This window comes from Macaca mulatta, chromosome 2, assembly GCF_049350105.2.
Source record: "Macaca mulatta isolate MMU2019108-1 chromosome 2, T2T-MMU8v2.0, whole genome shotgun sequence".
In the NCBI taxonomy this organism is placed as follows: domain Eukaryota; kingdom Metazoa; phylum Chordata; class Mammalia; order Primates; family Cercopithecidae; genus Macaca; species Macaca mulatta.
This window is the reverse complement of record NC_133407.1, coordinates 190,423,201-190,441,636: the sequence shown is the minus strand read 5'-3', so window position 1 is coordinate 190,441,636 and position 18,436 is coordinate 190,423,201. Positions and strand designations below refer to the sequence as shown.

The 18,436-nt window shown below is 35.0% G+C and overlaps 1 protein-coding gene across 4 annotated transcripts in view; it reads left to right on the top strand.

The window, feature by feature from the left end:
- Nucleotides 1-2,658: 2,658 nt before the first annotated feature.
- Nucleotides 2,659-18,436, top strand: part of EPHA3 (EPH receptor A3) — a 357,743-nt gene continuing 341,965 nt past the window's right edge. For all 4 annotated transcript variants that reach the window (XM_015129202.3, XM_001083136.3, XM_077994063.1 and 1 more), the window contains exon 1: nucleotides 2,659-2,874. In XM_015129202.3, coding sequence (XP_014984688.1) covers nucleotides 2,787-2,874 — 88 coding nt within the window. In that variant the 5' untranslated portion in view covers nucleotides 2,659-2,786. The remainder of the gene's footprint in view (nucleotides 2,875-18,436) is intronic.

Sequence of the window (18,436 nt, the reverse complement as noted above, 5' to 3'; positions counted from 1 at the left end):
AGATCTTAGTTCAGTTCCTTATCACTTTAGTCCTACTTGAAAAATAGCTGGAAGTCTAACTGGTCTACCTCTAATATTCCCTCTTTCACATTGAGCAGTGGTTCTCCCAGGACCCCAAGGATTACCTGAGAAGCTTGTGAAATTGCAGATTCCTGGGTTCCAACCTTTAGATGCAGTAAGTCTGTGGCGGGAAGAAGGTGTCACTTCTTAATAAGCATTGCACCCAGGTGGAGACATCCTGTTTTATGCTATCAGTAAAATTTTGTCCCCAGACTGAGACATGATCAATTTACTACTTGCTGAAATGCTTTTGATGTCTCTCTTTAGTCTAAAATATATTGTAAAATCATTGACATGTGGCATCAAAATCTCTGCAGTTTTCAACCTGTTCTTTGAAGAATATTTCCCTACATTTTGTCTCCAATCCATACCTCCTCCTATCCTGGCCTTTTAGCCACCACAAATACTCTAACATACTGTACATTCCATATGTGCCAGATGCTTTCTTTTTTGGCTCAGTTGGACACTCTCTGGCCTTGCCTGCCTGCAGTGCCTTCTGAACCATTTTCTCACTAGTGAACTCCTACCCATTCTTCAAGCTGCAGCTCAGTTACCACTTTCTTAATAAGGGCTTCCCTGAATCTGCTGCCCCCACCTCATCCTTTCCACTCCTGCTATAGCCAAATCGATTGCTCTTCTCTGCTTGTTGGCATCACTCCTTTTTCCCCATCTATCCAGAATGATGCCCACATAATGGAAACATTTTACTTTTCACTCGAGAGTTGACAATTTAGAGATTCTATATCATTTATACTCTATTTTTCAGGCCAGGTATTGCTTTGTACTCATTTTGCCACTCCTGTAGCTTTCTGCAAACATGAATGCCTTTTTTCCCAGTGACAAGTAGTTTTTAAGTTTTCAAGTGTGAGAAGAGAAATGGCATGAGGGGGCCAATGTATGTGCATGTCAGCGCATTGGCAGGTTCTCCGAAATGTTTTCAAATTGTCAATTCCAAATAATATTTTAGTTGCTTTCAAGTTTCAGAAAATGTGTATCTAACTTTGGAACAATGTAAGTGTTGTGCTGGAACTTTGAAAAAACACCAGAGTCACTACTATCTAAGTTCTCTGGGCAGTATCTGTTATTATTTTCAATTCTGACAGACTTCGCACTTGAGGATTGCACAGCCTCTGGTGACACAATGTGGAAAGAAGTTAGAGACACAAAGTAACATGACACACACAGAAAAGTGAGAGGGGTCCCTCTTTTCCCCTGGCTGCTTCTATCCACCCCACTTCCCCACCTCAGTCATCAAACTGTTATCTGGCAGCATTGTCTTATAATTTAAGTGAACATAGTGTTCTCTAATTAAAAACATCATGTTTGTGAACTGAATATATTATTAGCAAGGCCTTTTCAAACTTTCGTTTAAATTTCATTACCAAGAGCTCTAAAACTGATCACTGATCTTAAGATTATCAACATACCTTTATTTTCTGAAGTTGTGAGAGGACTGTAATAATCTTGTTTTCTTTTTAGTATAAGAAGAGATAGATGGGTGGAAGGATATCCGAGTAACCATTTTCTGGGAGATTGTTTTAAAGATAAGTGATACTAGTTATTAAAATATAAATTACAAAATTATTTGGCTGAAATAGATTGCAATAGGTTGTTCAGCAGTGGGATTGGAAATAACAGAGCCCATTGATAATCATGGAGTGAAATAAGTGAGAAAGTACATTATTATTTAGCCTTTGGGATTTGGAATGTTAAAGAATAAGAATATCCCAATATTACCAGATTATCAGTGGTTGAAAGTTGAATGGAGCAAATGTGAATTATGCATTGTTTCTCTCGCAGAACCCAGAGATCCTAATGTGAGACGGTGAGGGAGGGAGATATGTATTGTTAAGAAATTTAGGTTTGATCTGTATTACTTTTACAGCACAGAATGAGGAAAGAATGTGGACCTCAGGCTGGGGCTGGACTTGCTCATGTCCCTAAGATGATGAAGGTTACTTCCCTGTTGAAAAAAAAACGACAACAAAGTATGCTCTATGCGCCCTGGAAATCACTGTGCCAGATCGCCTAAAAAACCACGATACCACTGGGTGTAGAAATACAGAGACCATCTGATCCAGGCTGTGTATTAGTGTCTTTCTGAACCACAAAGAACTCACAGAGAGTTATGATCACATTGAACACAGTAAAGGAATAACTATAATCATTCTTTTTTTCAATTATACAAACACGATTGACTTTTTAACGAAAGACTGCTATTCTTTCAATAACACACGTTTCTCTCGCATTTCAGTTCCTTGTGCACTCACACTGCCATATGACACTCCTATCAAGCCTCTGATTTCTTCGGTGAGTTAAACAGAGCATGGATAGCAAACAATAAAATAGCTACTTTTCATGGAGCACAAAAGAGGGTGCATTTTTCTCAGCATCGCAGACTCATCACAACTTCTGTGTTTCCTGTGCCATGGGCGACGCCCCCACTCCCACCCAGTCTCCTTCCTGGGCAGCTCTGGGCTGCAGAGCCAGCAGCTTGCCATCCCGCTCCGCTTTAGCGCCCGTTGAGGACGGCACTAGGACCCAGGGAAGTCCCCGAGCGGGGTTCGCGGAAAGGCAGCCAGACTCCTCCTTATCTCCAGTGTCAAACTTGACATCAGCCTGCGAGCGGAGCATGGTAACTTCTCCAGCAATCAGAGCGCTCCCCCTCACATCAGTGGCATGCTTCATGGAGATATGCTCCTCTCACTGCCCTCTGCACCAGCAACATGGATTGTCACCTCTCCATCCTCCTCCTCCTCAGCTGCTCTTTTCTCAACTGCTTCGGGGAACTGATTCCGCAGCCTTCCAATGAAGGTAAGCCAGGTACCGCGACGCGCGGAGCCCTGCCCCGCGGGCTCACGCTCTCCAAAGCACGTTCTCACCGAAGCCTTGCGCGTCGGGAAGGTGCCTCCGAATAGAGCGGTTTGCTCTTAGTGAACGAAAGATGTGCCTTTTTTTTTTTTTTTTTTCCAACTCTCTTCTAAAACACTTCAGAAGATAATTTTAGATGGTCTAAACCTTGAAAACGTGTTTTTAATTTGATACCAATTCGAGCAATTACCTTGTTTGCCAATTTGAACAGAAAGAAAGAAAGAAAATCCTCCAGCGTTGCAACCCAGTTATGTTAATTGCCAAATAGCCAAGGCAGTATTTTATTTTCTAATTATGACCATGTGGTACTCCGAGAAGTTTGAAAGAAAATTCAGCCTTCCTTTCCTAGACTCTTTAGTATGTTTAAAGGTAATGACAGGTTGTTCCTACTTGGGATCATGGCATTTATGAATGGACTAAAGGGAAATCACTTTGTCGAAGCGGAGGTGCGTGTGTGTGTTTATGTTGCAAGGGCTGTGTTGAAGTTGTGTGTGTCCCGCCAGGCAATGGTTTGCACTGTGGTACAGGTTCTAATGAGCAGCATATGCCACATTAACATAAGTAATATTTGCAAGAATTACAATAAGCTTAGGTTGGATTCTCTTTGTTTAAAGGCTTGTATACAAATAGGAGAATGTATTTAATGAATAGTGAATAACTCCTGGGAAGATATAGTAAATAACTGAATAGTAGATTAAGAGAGAATGTTGATATGCAGCAAATGGCATTTCCTTGATGTTGTGTTATTTATTATCCTCGTAATGAGCATTAATTCCTTTTCAATGGGTTAAAGTGCAAATCTAATGTTAAGAACCAATGTGTTCTATAAGATTGTGTACCTAATACATACATTTTCTTTCTCCTATATACGTTTTGTGATCTATTCCTAATGACTTGTGAATGCAGTCACTAACTCTTAAAACAAACTTCTCTAAATAATTGATTAGTTTAAAGCCACACTTACAACATTAATTTCCTCTCAGTGATTTTGAACTTATAACATTTAGCAATTTATTTTGCAAGTTAACAATACTGAGCAACTGATGTGCAAACGTCATGTTATATACATCACTCCTTAGAAAATATATTGTCAAGCCAATACTGTTGTATATTGTACAGTGTACCTTAATTTTAAAAACACAAGTAAAAACAAAACATTTAGAAAGTTTTTTATTAAATGTAAAAACTGCCTCATACCCGGTGACCTACTTTCACTGCTAATAGAGCAGTCATTTATCTCCTTCCTTACTGACTGCCTTTATCAATTTGGCAGATTTCATTAAATTTTCTGAATCTTTTTTCTAAATAAGAAAATAAAAATTCTAAAATTGTAAGAATCAAGAAAATGATCTTACCCACAAACGACTTTTTCTTTTACAACCCAAATTAAAATGTTTATTGGAAAGTAAGAGTCAATCATTCTTCCTGAATGAAAGGTAAGAGTATTCATTTGTATAACGGGTAACATGTATAATAGGTAACATATCAATAAATTAAAATTAATGTTTTAAAAATTTTTGTTCTTCACAGATATTAAAATATTGACAATCACTAGAAAAATAGTGTTAAAATTCCCACATTGCCATGATAAATTATATTTTCCAGATAGAATGTTTACGAACTATGTAGATAATGGATATTACTGAATTAATTATGCACAAGAATGTAGTAATTAGTCAGTATTTTTGTGGAAAACATAACCTTTAAGTAAATTACAAGAGAAAAAAAAAGACACCAAACTATTTCACACTTATGTAAAATTAATCAGTATTAATTTAATGATACAGAGTTAATCAAATGCAAATTGCTTTTAAGCCTCACCTCATATGTGTTTGGGGATATAATGTGCATAATTATACAGACAGGTACACATTAACAATATGTATATAGAAAGGTAAATATATTCAGAAAGCTGACATAATTACATTTAATTTGCTTGGATAAAAGTTTATCCATCGTTCATGGGATTATTCTTTCCAGATTGTGTCCTGTGGATAGTGTCTCTTTTCCCTCCTGTGATTATGAAGGGAAGCTTTAAAACAAATTTAAGATGATTTAACTTAGGTAATACTTGAGTGAGATTTTAAATATTAATCCATAACTTGGCTCTCAGTTGAGTTGAATAACATGAAAAATGAAAATGCCAAGTATGTGCCCAGATTTCCACGCAATTTTTCTAACAATGTAATTTAAATAAAAAGCAATTCTTTTGAAAATGTATATATGAGAGGAGTGATTTTAAAATAATATTAATGTAGTTTTCTGATATAATTTTTTAAATTTGAAATATGAAATACTAGACTGTATTTAAAATACTATGATTGAAATATTTCAACACTGTAAACAATGTATGAGAAATTTATTGGAACATATTTACTAGAATATGTTCTTCGATCTATTATGAAGTTAGGCATAAGAGAACCAAGAGAACAAAACCAGGCCATTGACTTAATTGCTAGGACATTTGCAGTTGTGTGATTTGTTTTTAAATTTGAGATTTAATCATTAACTATCAATATTGAAATGCCATGGGTCCCTGATAAGAAAAATAACTTAGAAAATGTTTAATCTGAATTTTCCTTCTATTAATATATTTACAAATACCTTTCTTATATGCTTTCAAGAAAATGACTCCAGGTGATAATAGAGACTCATCAATGATAACAGATATTCATAATTCCATTGATCACTTGACTCAGCAATTGACCTATATACTTAAACAGAGCTTTATAAAAACTTTATTAAATTCTTATCAGATCTCTCTGTTTACACGGCTTAAGAAAAGACTTTTAATGGGAAATCAGCTGTTTTTCATAGCAAAGTACGATTGCTACACTATGTATTATTTTAAAAGTTCATATACTTGCTCCTAGTTTCCATACCAGAGGGATGATTAATGGTAAACAGAAATAACATTGGAACAAAGTAAAAACTGGATATAAAATAAAATGATCAACTATGGTTACTTCAACCCTTTCAGAATTGGTAAAAGTACTTCCTTTAAACACTTTTATACATTTATGGCAGTCTGGAGTACAATGCACTGTTAATTCATCAGTACATAATACGCTAAATCGTTTTTTCTATGCAAAAGAGTTCATAAATTGGATTACCATTTATCTAGAAAGCTCTTTATATTGAAAATAAAGTATCCAAAATAAAAGTGAATAAAATTAAATATTCATATTTATATACTAGTTTTTTTAAAAGACTTTTTTGAGTAGCTAAGACACTATTTCTATGAAATGCATTTCCCTAAATATAAATATTCTAAATACTAGAGGAAACTATGTGATTGTTTAAAACTTAAAAGTAAAACTTGCAATATGAATATTATAAGCCTCCCTTTGAGTATTAGGCAAATGTTGGAGAAAATAATCAATTTTTTTCATTTTTAAAAATTACTATAAATTGGCATCACTTTTCATATATAAACACTTTTCCTCAAATAAGAACACACTGTGATTAAAACATTAATAGAAAACTAAGCTATCATATCATCTTTATAAGTTTTTTTTGGTTTGGAAGAGGGTTTACATTTGCTTTTAATAGCATTTCATCATGCTAGACTAAATAATTGAATGCATTATACATTTTTGTAATTTAATAGCTCTCCTAATAGCTCACCCCTACATCCCCCCTGCCTCCATGGTTAACTGTGCTATTTGCCTGAAGGTAGGAGAAACCTTAATTTCACTATTTTATAACCCACAACAGTTAACACTTGACCTAGGTCATTAACAGGATTATCAGCAAATTTGTTTAAGCTTTTACTGACAATCTGAATTGCTAGGATAATATTTTGAATGTCCTAAAGAAACTTTTTGTAACCTCTCAAAATCTATCATGAAATTAATTCATTCTGAATCTATATTGTTGTAAAGACTATTACTGATGATAATAATTTGAGTGGTGAAAGTGTTCACTCAGATACCTCAATCTCCTAATTTTTATGTTTCATAATCACACTATTCCAGTCCTTGTCATAAATGAGCAATTATAAACTCTTTTAGATATTACATCCTCTAGTAATAACAATAGATTTATCAATACAAAAGTTTCACCTGTAACAATCAATATTTTTAATTTTATATTTTTTATTATTGTTACCGTAGTTGATAGGATTTTTTTTTTTTTTTTTTTTTGTCTATTTTAAGGTTAAAAGTTAGTTGGATATACTTCTAACTCAGAAGTGACTGGACCTATAAAAGGGAAACTACATGTAATAAAACACCATTGCCACGTGTTAGAGCATGGTTGTATTTTATATAAAGTTGTCTTTCCATGAAACACTAGAAATTGGGAGCTATAATGAAAAACACTTTAAACTAATATAAAATTTTAAAACAAAATATTGTACAGAATCAGATCTTAGTTATTTTTAACATTTTTTAGTAGGTTTAGGAAGTTTTAGGTAAAGTTTTTCAGTTCTTGAATTTAATTATGGCTGGCTCCTTGGTTATATTAACAACTTAGTAATCTCACATTGCTCTTAATACGTTTATTATAAAATAAATGATTTAGTAACATTCTTTATGTATTGCCTACATTTAACATTCAAATTTTGGTGTGTTCTTCAAGGGTCCAACATTTGTAATACTTTTTCACAATAACTTTCTTTATAATGTTAAAATCCTTTCAGAAATTTAAAATTTTTGTGAAATAAAATACATGTAATATTTAAATATCAAATAGTTACTTTTGCAAAGGATTTTTAAAGGCAAAATACATTACCACAATATATTTGATTTACCAATTTCAACACAAATGGAAAAAAAAAAGAAGCGTCCCTGAGAGTTACACTTTCCAAGTCATAAGACCTTCAGGAAAGTATTAATAAAACTTTCCTCAAATCATCAAACTCGATAAGTTTTTATAGACGCTTACTAAAAAAAAAAAATCTGTGATCTGGGCTACTTTTGATTTGAATCATTTTTTCAATGATTCTGTTTGGCATAAATACTAGATAGAAGGGGAAAAGTGTATTTCTTGAAGAACATTAAGTTTTACAAGTAATCTTCTGTCAAGATCCTCAAATTTGTTTATTTTTTTAACCTGCACACTTTTTCTTTAAAATATTTAATAAACCTTGTTCCTTTAAGTCCTGTTTGAGAGAAGATTTAGAAGAACAGATGCAGGTGTCTCCTTTAGGGTTCTGTTTTCAGAGATCTGGATTTTCTCATCAGGGAGGGTCAATAAAGGGCTTTTACCAAGTACAAAAGTAGCTTTCCACAGATTTTTTAAATAAAGGGTTGACCAGTAGTGTGAAACATTCATTATATTATTCATCCAGGTATACAGAAAACCAGGATTAGAAATTTACTTCTCAAAAATTTGGAAACCTTAGCTAACTCTTCTGTAACAACTTTAGAAATATTAGTAAAAGCAATATTGTGACATTTATAAAATGCGAAGTCTTCCAAGTCACAAATCAATCCCCCTAGGAAGACATCCCTCAACGTGTTCAGGGTGTGGATACACGTGCGCCACTTGCTTGATTTCATTAAGTCTGTTCCCAGCTGCTTGGTATCAGGTAGTTCTTGGAACCTGGCAGGAGGTTTTCTCCAGGAAAATCTGAAAGTCAGCAAGTTTTAGTTTGCCTCCTACCAGCTTCCTTTGTAAAAAAAAAAAAAAAAAAAAAAAAAGGGGGGGACAGGGGAGGGTTGTCGTTTACAAAGAAAAAAGTTTTTGCAAGTGAAAATTTTAAAAGTTGATTAGAAAACTGGAGAAGTAGAGAAAAGGTTTTAAAGCCAATGTTAATATATAAATCATTTGCTTAAAAGAAAGACATTTATCACATAAAACATCTGGTTAATCAATTTTTATTAAATCCCTAAAAACCCCGCACACTTAAAATGGGGTTGGGGTTGGGGGGGGGGGCTGCATTTCTTTGTTTCTCTTCTCAAGTTTACACACTTCTAATTGTTTCCCAGAAGAAAATATTTTATCCAGGAAAGTTTTAAGAGTGTCAGCCAAAAAATGCTAAAATGCTTCCCCCTTTGAATGTCTGGACGAATGCATGTGGAGGGGTGGATGGAGTCAAAACCAGTTCAGCAAATAAAGCTTCAAACTTGGAGTGATGTTATTAAACTGGAAGCCCTGAGTGTGGACATCCCCCAACCCTTCATTTTCTAAATCATGTCCCGCTGTTCCAGTCAAAGCAAAGGGTGAAAATCCACATAATCCAAACCAACATGGTGAAGTGAGAATAATAGGTGAGGAAGGAGGAGGAAAGCAAGTGGCAGCACTGCACAAACAAACTGTTGTGAATACTCCTCGCCATGGACAGGAGTGGCCACAGGAGGGGATACTGCCTTCCTTTTTCTTCGCCCTACACTTCCCACATTTAATAAAGCAATCTTCATTAAATTACAAAAGTGTGTCCTGCGAAATTTTAGCACAAAGCAGAGCTGTACGGGTAGAGACAGTAATGTGGCAACAGGGAGATGAGCAAGTGCTCCTTGCTACCACCACACCCACCGTCAGGGTTGCCTTAACCACAAACTATTCTCCGCTAGGTCCAGGCTCATTGGAAAACAACCGTGTCTCTCAACAGTTCACTGCTTACTCACTCTGCATCAAATTAAAGATGAGATTTGAAAAAAGAAAAAGAAAAACACATCTCGGGGTGCGGGTAAAGCAGTCCCAGCCCTCTGGAGGCCAGCGGGTTCTTTGTGCAAGAGACTCTCCGCTCCTGGCTGCCAAAGTCAGTTCCCGGAGCGCGACCAGGGTGCCACGGCCTCCGTCCCGGGGTAGGGTGGGTGGGCGAGCGCAGTCTGATGCTCTTTTGCTCCGGGTTTCTGCCTCCGGGCGGACGGTGTAGGCGCTGTGATGCAGGCTGCAGCTAGCAGAGCGCGAAGGTGCAAAGTTACGCGAACACCAGCGCCAGGAGGAGACTGGAGCGCGCGAGAGGCAAACGTGCGCCCTCTGCCTGCTGCCTGGGATCTGCTGGCACTGGGAGAGCACGGCGTCCTCCTTAACACCTGGACCCTTCTTACCCGGGCGTCAGGAAGACGCCAGAGTCCGTGCGCCTTGGACGGGTCTGGCAGGTCCTGACCTGAGGAATAGACTTTGATTCAGGATCTACCATCGTCCTGCCGCCTTTTACATTGCTGTCAGCTAGGCTTTTCAGTTTGATGTTTGGAAGTGCTGTGTCTCTTTTCCATCCGTTTTCATGGGTTCCCCAGGTGACAGCCAAGGGAAGGAGATATTCTGCAAGGTTCGCTGCAGGATTGAGAAAGCATCTTTACTGGGTGCGCTTGGTTGAGACTCACAGGAGTTGCCTCATACGCCCTGTTGTCCAGCTTGCTGATTTCTAACACTATCCCTTTACTATTTCTTCATCTTTTGGACATTCAACTCTTTTGGTGTCGCTAGACTCAAATGAAGAAATTTATTTTTTAGAAAAATTTTCTTTAAAACTACCTGCTAATGCCACCTGTTAGGCCCCTAGTAATTGCTGAGAGGGTGTCCGTAAACTTTGCCCCTGTGCATATTCAAAAGTTGTCTGTGTTCTCCCAAAACCCGTGTGTGACTGACACAGTTTTATTAAAACAGGATTTTTCCTCTTCCAATATTGGGAGTAAACAGGGAATGGACCAGAGAGGGTTTTGGGAGCTGTGTTATCGATATAGGTTGGTGGTTGGATGATCCTGATGCTCTGTGGCTGTGTTAGAACTTCAGTGTTTTTCATAAAAGATGGTATTGTTAAATCCTGTAGACTTCAAGACTAATATATCCTCAGTACCATGTTCAACATTGAGAAAATAATTGTTCATCGTTCTGCTGGCAAACAGATTTTTCCCGTACATTATCATTCATGACTTACTGAACCTCATTTAATCGTTAAAGTAGCCCTAAAATAGGTAACGTGACATTTCCCATTGTTAAACTGAGGAAACTGAGAAAAATGGATCCTAATAAAGTAGTAACTAAGCCAAGCCCTCTCTCTTGTCTTTGTCTTTTGATTTTAACCTCACATGTTTTCTTCTAGACACAAATGCCTATGAACTAGGGAGGCACCCTTGTCAGGAAAAGCACTAGCTTCTCAACCTTAATCCCAGTGACTGTACTAATGTGTCTTCTGACTTTGCAAGGATAATTTAGAAACAATCAGAAATTTGTAGTGAAAAATTGAAGGAAACCATATAAATGAGAGTACTTTGGAACTGTAAAGTGGTTCCACTCATAAGTTATGATTATCTGCATGGGTGGGGAACCCACTAAGAAACTAAGTTAAAGAAATTTGATGTAGACAGAAGAGCAGATAAAAATATCTGTGATGACTTTTCTTCACACGTTCTTTCCTCTGTGTTCCTTTCCTGACACTCAAACCCTCCTTTCCTCACCCTGGAGAGAAGATTCTGTCAAGAATTCCATACATACAGATAGTGAGGAAATTGTCAATATAGCCAGAGTGTGATTATTTAGGGTTATGTGTAATAAAAATGAAGTGTTAATTAACAATTGGAATTGTCTTAAAGGTCAGTAATAGAAAATAGAACGTGGTCCAAAAAGTAGACTTTAGTCTCTGTGGAAGTTTCCCCCCACTTAAACTACAATTTTTAAATTACTTAAGATGAGAAAATAAATTTTAGTGATTTAGCTCTTCTTTCATAAAAACACTTGTATTCTATTTAACTGTAGCCATTGAGAAAAGGTAGCTAAAACAGGCTTTTGAAAGGTAGCAAATTAAGTTGGGGGCAATTATATTTTTCATGTGGGTATTTCAGCACATATGTTTTGGATTAATTGCTGCAATAAATTCTGTTAACCTGGCAAAGAGCAAAAATAGCATATTGATGACATCAGGCTTCCAAAGCAGAAAGCAGCTTTTAGTATCTTGCTTTCTTCACTGAAACATAAAAAAAAGAAAAAAAGAAAAAAGACTAATGTGTTATCCGTTATGTTCCCAAAGAGTTAGCCAGTCTTTCAAGCTATTGGCATGTTTTCTATGAACAAAAGTGAAGAATTAGCAACAAACTTTTTCCCCTTACTTCCAGAGAATTCATGTCAATTACTCATTTTCCTATTACCTGATTTTTTATATTCATATTTGTTACTCATTTCCCTATTATTTGATTTTTTTTATATTTATCTTTGGGTTTTCAGAACTCTCTCACATCAAGGCAAATGTAAACTGACTTTAAAGACTCCAAACTGAGCTGTCTTCCCTTTTAAGACAAAAATCTTGACTGATTACATAGCAGGGCCTCAAAAGCACTTGAGCAAATAGGTAATTGTAGGTTAATTTTATTACCGAGAGGTTTATTTAGTCAATATCAAAACTGTTTCTTCTTGCTTTTTTAATGCATTCATTTTGAGAAGGTTAATGTATGTTTTTTTTCAATTAATAGTTAAGAAAAATAGATGAATAAGCTCTACAGCTCCAGTAAGTGTAAACTGCCTCATATAAGGCTTTAAAATCTTACTTTTTGCCTCTGATAAAGTTGATTGATTTCCAATCAACAGGAAATTGTAACATTTCCTATCTACGTCAGATTGACCAAGGGAAACACAGAGTAGCTTGTTAGTAGTCAACATACATTTATTTCCTGATTTTCAAACCCAATGTAGCAATTGATAAAACTGTTTAGCTTTTAAAGGGATATATTCTTTCATTGCATATGATGGCAGTCTTCACACTGAGGGAAAGTCTGGGAAGCTAATTTGCATGTGGATTATCTAACTAATCCTCTGGGTAGGCAAAACACCACTAACAGGAAAAGTCCATTTGCAGCACTGTGTGGTGTGTTATATCACCAATAGTATTGTCCTCTTACAAAACTGAGCTATTCCCAAACTGTAAGCAAAATTGTATGAATAAATATATACCTTTTGACCTCTCTATGGCATAAAATTTTATTTTTTTGAATTATAAACATGTGGTGTGAAAAAAAAAACCAAAAACATTGATTTATTTGTCACTATCTAATCTTGTTCATTTTCCCCAACTGTCCTCTAATCATCTATACTATTCAAAGGTGGCAAAAAGGCTAGCGTTATATACAAATCCCCCTCAAATAAGTCACAGTTGATCATGGTAGATTTTGCTTTTTTACAGAATAAAAGAACTGGCAGCATCATAGAAAAGCAGAACTAGAATTAAAGTAGATTGTTACTCTTTTATGAAATCTATAAACACCACCAAATCTAGTAACTGCCAAATATTGGAAATATTTTCAAAGAGGCAGTAAAAAGGAATTCGTATTTTTCTCTTGGTTTGCTTTTACTATCTGGTTTACCGTAGATAAGTTAATACTCATTTACATTAGATAACTCAAAAAGATAAACTTAGAGATTTTATTATAGTGTTCTTGACACTTCTGATCTAAATTATGATTTGATTGTCCTTGTTCTCTGAAAAAGAAATTTCCACGTGTAATTGTAGTATTTCTTGTGACTAAACTAGTTAATCTATGCTTAACAATGGTGTTTCTTTCTATATTTTCAGATACAAATGCTTATCTTTGACATTTGTACATTGAATAAGGAAAATTTTTCTTACCTTTGAAAGTGATGTTCTAAATCATACTAAAAGTTTTAATATTCCCACAAAAAATATAAAATGAGAGGAAGAAAACTAAAAAGATATAAAATTAGTAATGTTCCTTTAAGTTTTTCTTTCCAAAGGTGATCCTTTGGAAATTAACTCAGCATTTTTTTTTTTTTTTTTTTTTTAATGTTTGGCCAGGTTTGTAGTAGGTTTACTACCCTAACCCTATTAGTGAAAACTTTGGAACTCTAAATGTAATGACAAAGACACACGTTTAAGAATCATTAAAACGAGTCAAGAAAAAGGTTGATATATAACTAATTTCGTATTACATAATAATAAGTCATCTTTCATATTATAATAATTTATTGTTTGTGTTTGTTTATTTATCAAACTGTTTACCTGAGGATTAGTTACCCACTGGAGTTTGAAAAAAAAAATATGCTAGGGACTGGAATGCTCTGTGCTTTTGAAGATGTCAAATTCAATGGGATAAATGAATCTAAAATGAATACTTACATAAAAATTGTTATAGATATGAGAATTATGAAAAATATGGTATGAATCTTTGGTGGAGAAGGCAATTTAAGTCCCAGAACAGAGTCCCTGAGAGACGGGGAGAATTTTTTTAAGGTAAAAGATAATAATAAATTCCTAAAAACAAGGAGTAGAAGATTAACTGATTTGCTTAAGTTCATGTGCTGGGCATAATTTTAACCCAGATTATTTTTAACTGCATGTAACTTTAAAAATAATTTAAATGAATATATAACAAAGACATATTTTTAAGCATGTCCAAAATAACTAAATATTCAGAAACAGTCCTTATTAAGCACATACCTAAACTGATGTAAATTCTGTGTGAGTGCATGTGAATATATTGGAAACACACGGGACTGAATATCAAAATAGAACCATCACCAAATAAAAACTTCTGTAGGTGCTATTCCTATTATGATTACACTACCCCAAAATACCTCACTGGTCTTTATTTGCATTCTACCATCTCTTTCATCAATAAAGTAAAAATTTTCTGACTATTCCAGTGCGGAGTTTGATGCTTTCCATTGACACCATGCTCCTAAGATGTAAGGGAAAAGACTAGTGTTTTGAAATAAACTGCTAAGAATGTGGTACCATGTTTGATCCTTTGTGGACCGTTATAAAGACCCAAAAACAAACCTTGAAGAGTTTGTTTATGTGTGTGTGCCTATGTTTGTAGATGTCAGTCAAATTTGTATTGTCACGATCAGAATAAATGATACACATGAGATTTTAGATAATCCAGATATTCTGCAGAATATGATGAAGTCAAAGCTTTATTCTGATTGTAGTTTTCCAGAAATTTGTTTAATCAGGAAACCAATTTCTTCTACAGTGGGGTTCTTTCAAAACAAATACATGTGTACGTATATGCACATGTGTGTTTGAGGATGCCAAAATATCCAGAGGATGTTTTTAAATTTAAACTTACTTTTGTCTCATCATTACATTCTTTGTTTCCTATGCTAGAATTTTGAATCTTTATATCCAAGGGACTTCTAGGAACAATTTTATTTCTAAAGGAAATATTATATTACAGTTATTCTGTAAGCCAATTTTCTTCTTCTATTTTCACAGCCAACAGTCAAACTCCGGCTGAATAGAGAGAGAGCCTGTACTATCTGGATGTCGATATTCTACATTTTATGATAATACGATTTTTTTAATACCAAGGTAGACTGATTTTATGGGGTGAAGGCAAAATGCATATGCTGTAGTTTAAACTGCTATTTCCCTTAATGACTATTTGTATTTCATAATTGAGTAATATGTTTTCATTTTTCACTTTTTAATCTTTCAAAAAGGTGTCCCTGAATTGGATGTAAACAAGTCATTCTATTACTTCTGGAACACTTTAAAAAGCAAAACTGTGAAAAATAAAATGCTGTTTACATAATAATGTCCTAGTTTTAGAAACTTACATTTTGGGAGATGCATTTTACTTGTCTGAATGATTCATAATATCAGTTAACAATGGAGAGAAACAAAGAGCTGTTATTTAAGTCAGGCTGTTAGTGTACTAAAAATTCACTGGCAGTAGAGGATCACAACTGATTTATGTGAAAGGATTATTTTGTTATAAGAACACATTTCCTACTGATATCTTGATACCTGTTTGTTCCATAATAGTTTTGATATCCATATGACCTTTATATTTCTCTGATTAAAAGAGGAAAAATGAAAATTTTAATACATTATAAACAGCATAGGATTGACATTTACTAAAGTGTCCAAGTTTCTAGTAGAATTTTGTTCTGCGTTATTTCCTGAGTCACTCTAGTTATAAAAACACAGACTCATCTTACTGTGAGACTCTGTTTTGATTCCAAGGAGTTCCCCCTACTGTTGGCAAAGACTGAGATGAGACAGCTAATTACAATTTCTTCCATAACTAAGATCTTGATAGAAATAAATCCAAAATTATTGCCCAGGAGAAAAAGCTAATGAGAAAGAGTAAGTTAAGGGCAGAAATCTTCTTATATCACATAAACAGGTTGTTAAAATACCACCTGACAAAAAAGGTTTTTCATAACAATGTTTAACATGGCAGCATTTAAAAAATTATTACATCAGCTAGGCGCGGTGGCTCACGCCTGTAATCCCTGCACTTTGAGAGGCCGAGGCAGGTGGATCACAAGGTCAGGAGATCAAGACCATCCTGACTAATGCGGGGAAACCCGTCTCTACTAAAAATACAAAAACAAAATTAGCCGGGCGTGGTGGCAGGCACCTGTAGTCCCAGCTACTCGGGAGGTTGAGGCAGGAGAATGGCGTGAACCTGGGAGGTGGAGCTGGCAGTGAGCCGAGATCATCCACTGCACTCCAGCCTGGGCGACAGAGTGAGACTCCATCTCAAACAAACAACAACAAAAAATTACATTCTAATTTTAGCTGTTCATTTGATAAAAATTGCATAAATTAAAATTTCTGTGATAGAAAATGCTGCTAAATTTAACACAGTTTACAGGAACTTTTATCTGCACACACTTGAGGCATAATAGTTGACTTCGTTTATAGTACAATATTTTTATAATGTTTTATCTGTGAAATAAAATACTAATTAGATCTATTAAAATATTTTGGCTGGTCGCGGTGACTCACGCCTGTAATCCCGGCACTTTGGGAGGCCAAGGCGTACAGATCACGAAGTCAAGAGATCGAGGCCATCCTGGCTAACATAGTGAAACCCCGTCTCTACTGAAAGTACAAAAATTAGCTGGGCGTGGTGGCCCACGCCTGTAATCACAATTACTCAGGAGGCTGAGGCAGGAGAATCACTTGAATCCAGGAGGCAGAAGTTGCGGTGAGCCAAGTTTGTGCCACTGCACTCTAGCCTGGTGACACAGGGGAGACCCTGTCTCAAAACTAATAATAATAATAATAAATAAAATAAAAAAAGAATAATAATGCTTGGGTAGAAAGAAAATAAATACAAACAGGAAGTCCACAGGAACAGTTAAATTAAGAATATGCAAGCGCAGTAGATAAAAGTTGTTGCAATACAGAAGTACATCAGAAAAACTATCTTCTCTAAACTTCTCAATGTCATACCCTGGTGCATACAGTAAAACAGAAAAGCTGAGTTTTGGTGAATCCTATCATAAAATATTTGTTGATTTCTTAATTCTGTATTATGTTTGACCAGAGAACTACACAGAGAATTATAACACTGAGAAAAAAAATTTATTTCTTTCTGTATCATTTTCTTCAATTTGTGACATTTAAATATATTTAGAAGCAGACTGAAGAGCTCTGTGTAGTCCTGTAACCTAGAGCAAAGTTATTCTGCTTATTATAACAGAAAGTGATGAAAATGATAAAGATAAGTATTTGTGAAATGAGGCTGGGACAATTACAGTGATGGTGTGCATAGAAAGAAACTGTCATTACTCTTTAGTAAAAACAAGATGTAATCAAAGGATGGGCTTATTTTCTATTGTAGTGGTTTTATAGTTATTTGTACTTGGCCATAAAAGTCCCTTATAACTGAAGGTTTTACAAGAAAACTTGTGCATTATTATATGAGTTTGAAATTCTTTAGCCATTAAAGCCTACTGTTCACCTTGAAATGATTGTTTAATAATTATTTATAACTCAGTTTCATAAAATGCAACTACAGCATTACCACAAAGCCTATGGGTATATTATTAGGTAATTGGAAAGATCTGCTTCAGTACAAAGCTGTGGCATTTAATCTTAAAAACCTTTTAGAACTGTCTGCATGTTTGTAGCACTTAAAAATCTTTCAAGGTGTGAATATTAGTTTCATTCTCAGTCTTTCTAAGTGGACAAGTAGCCACTATGAATCAGAATTTATAAATGTCCTTTAAAAATCTTTATGTGTTAATAATTCTCTAAAAATCAAAACTCCAGAAACTTGTACATTTTTAATCTGCCCTCACTAACTGGGAACCTTTGTTTCAAGCCCTTATTTTAGTAACTGAGAACTTGGAAAAAAAAAAAAATCTTAGTTTGTTCCTTTTACTAAGAAGAAAAGATGATGTAAATTATTGGAATAGGCAATTCTTTTTGACACTGCCAATACTAATGAGCAATTTTACTAGGAGTGGACTTTTGATTGAGTCTCTTTACTCCATTCTACACCTTCTTATTTACATCAGAAACCACCATTCTTTCTTTCCAGATCTCAGTAACTTAGTGCCCATCTGAAAGCCAAATCAACAGTCCAAGTAAGGATTACCTTCCCCTTCTCATGAATATAAGCCCCTTCTAGTCATACATCTCTATTTAAAAGCAATTAGAGGCAGTAAAACATGTAAAAGAAAAACCTAGAACCATATCCATCGATACGTAAGACGGTGATTTCCAAATTCATTTTTGCCCAGAAAAACTCCACTTATTTATTTACTAACTTAAATAGAATCATGACATTTAAAAACATTTCCAATTTAAATCACTTTCATTAAAAAAGTTAATATATGCCATATAGTTCTTTGAATATAAAAT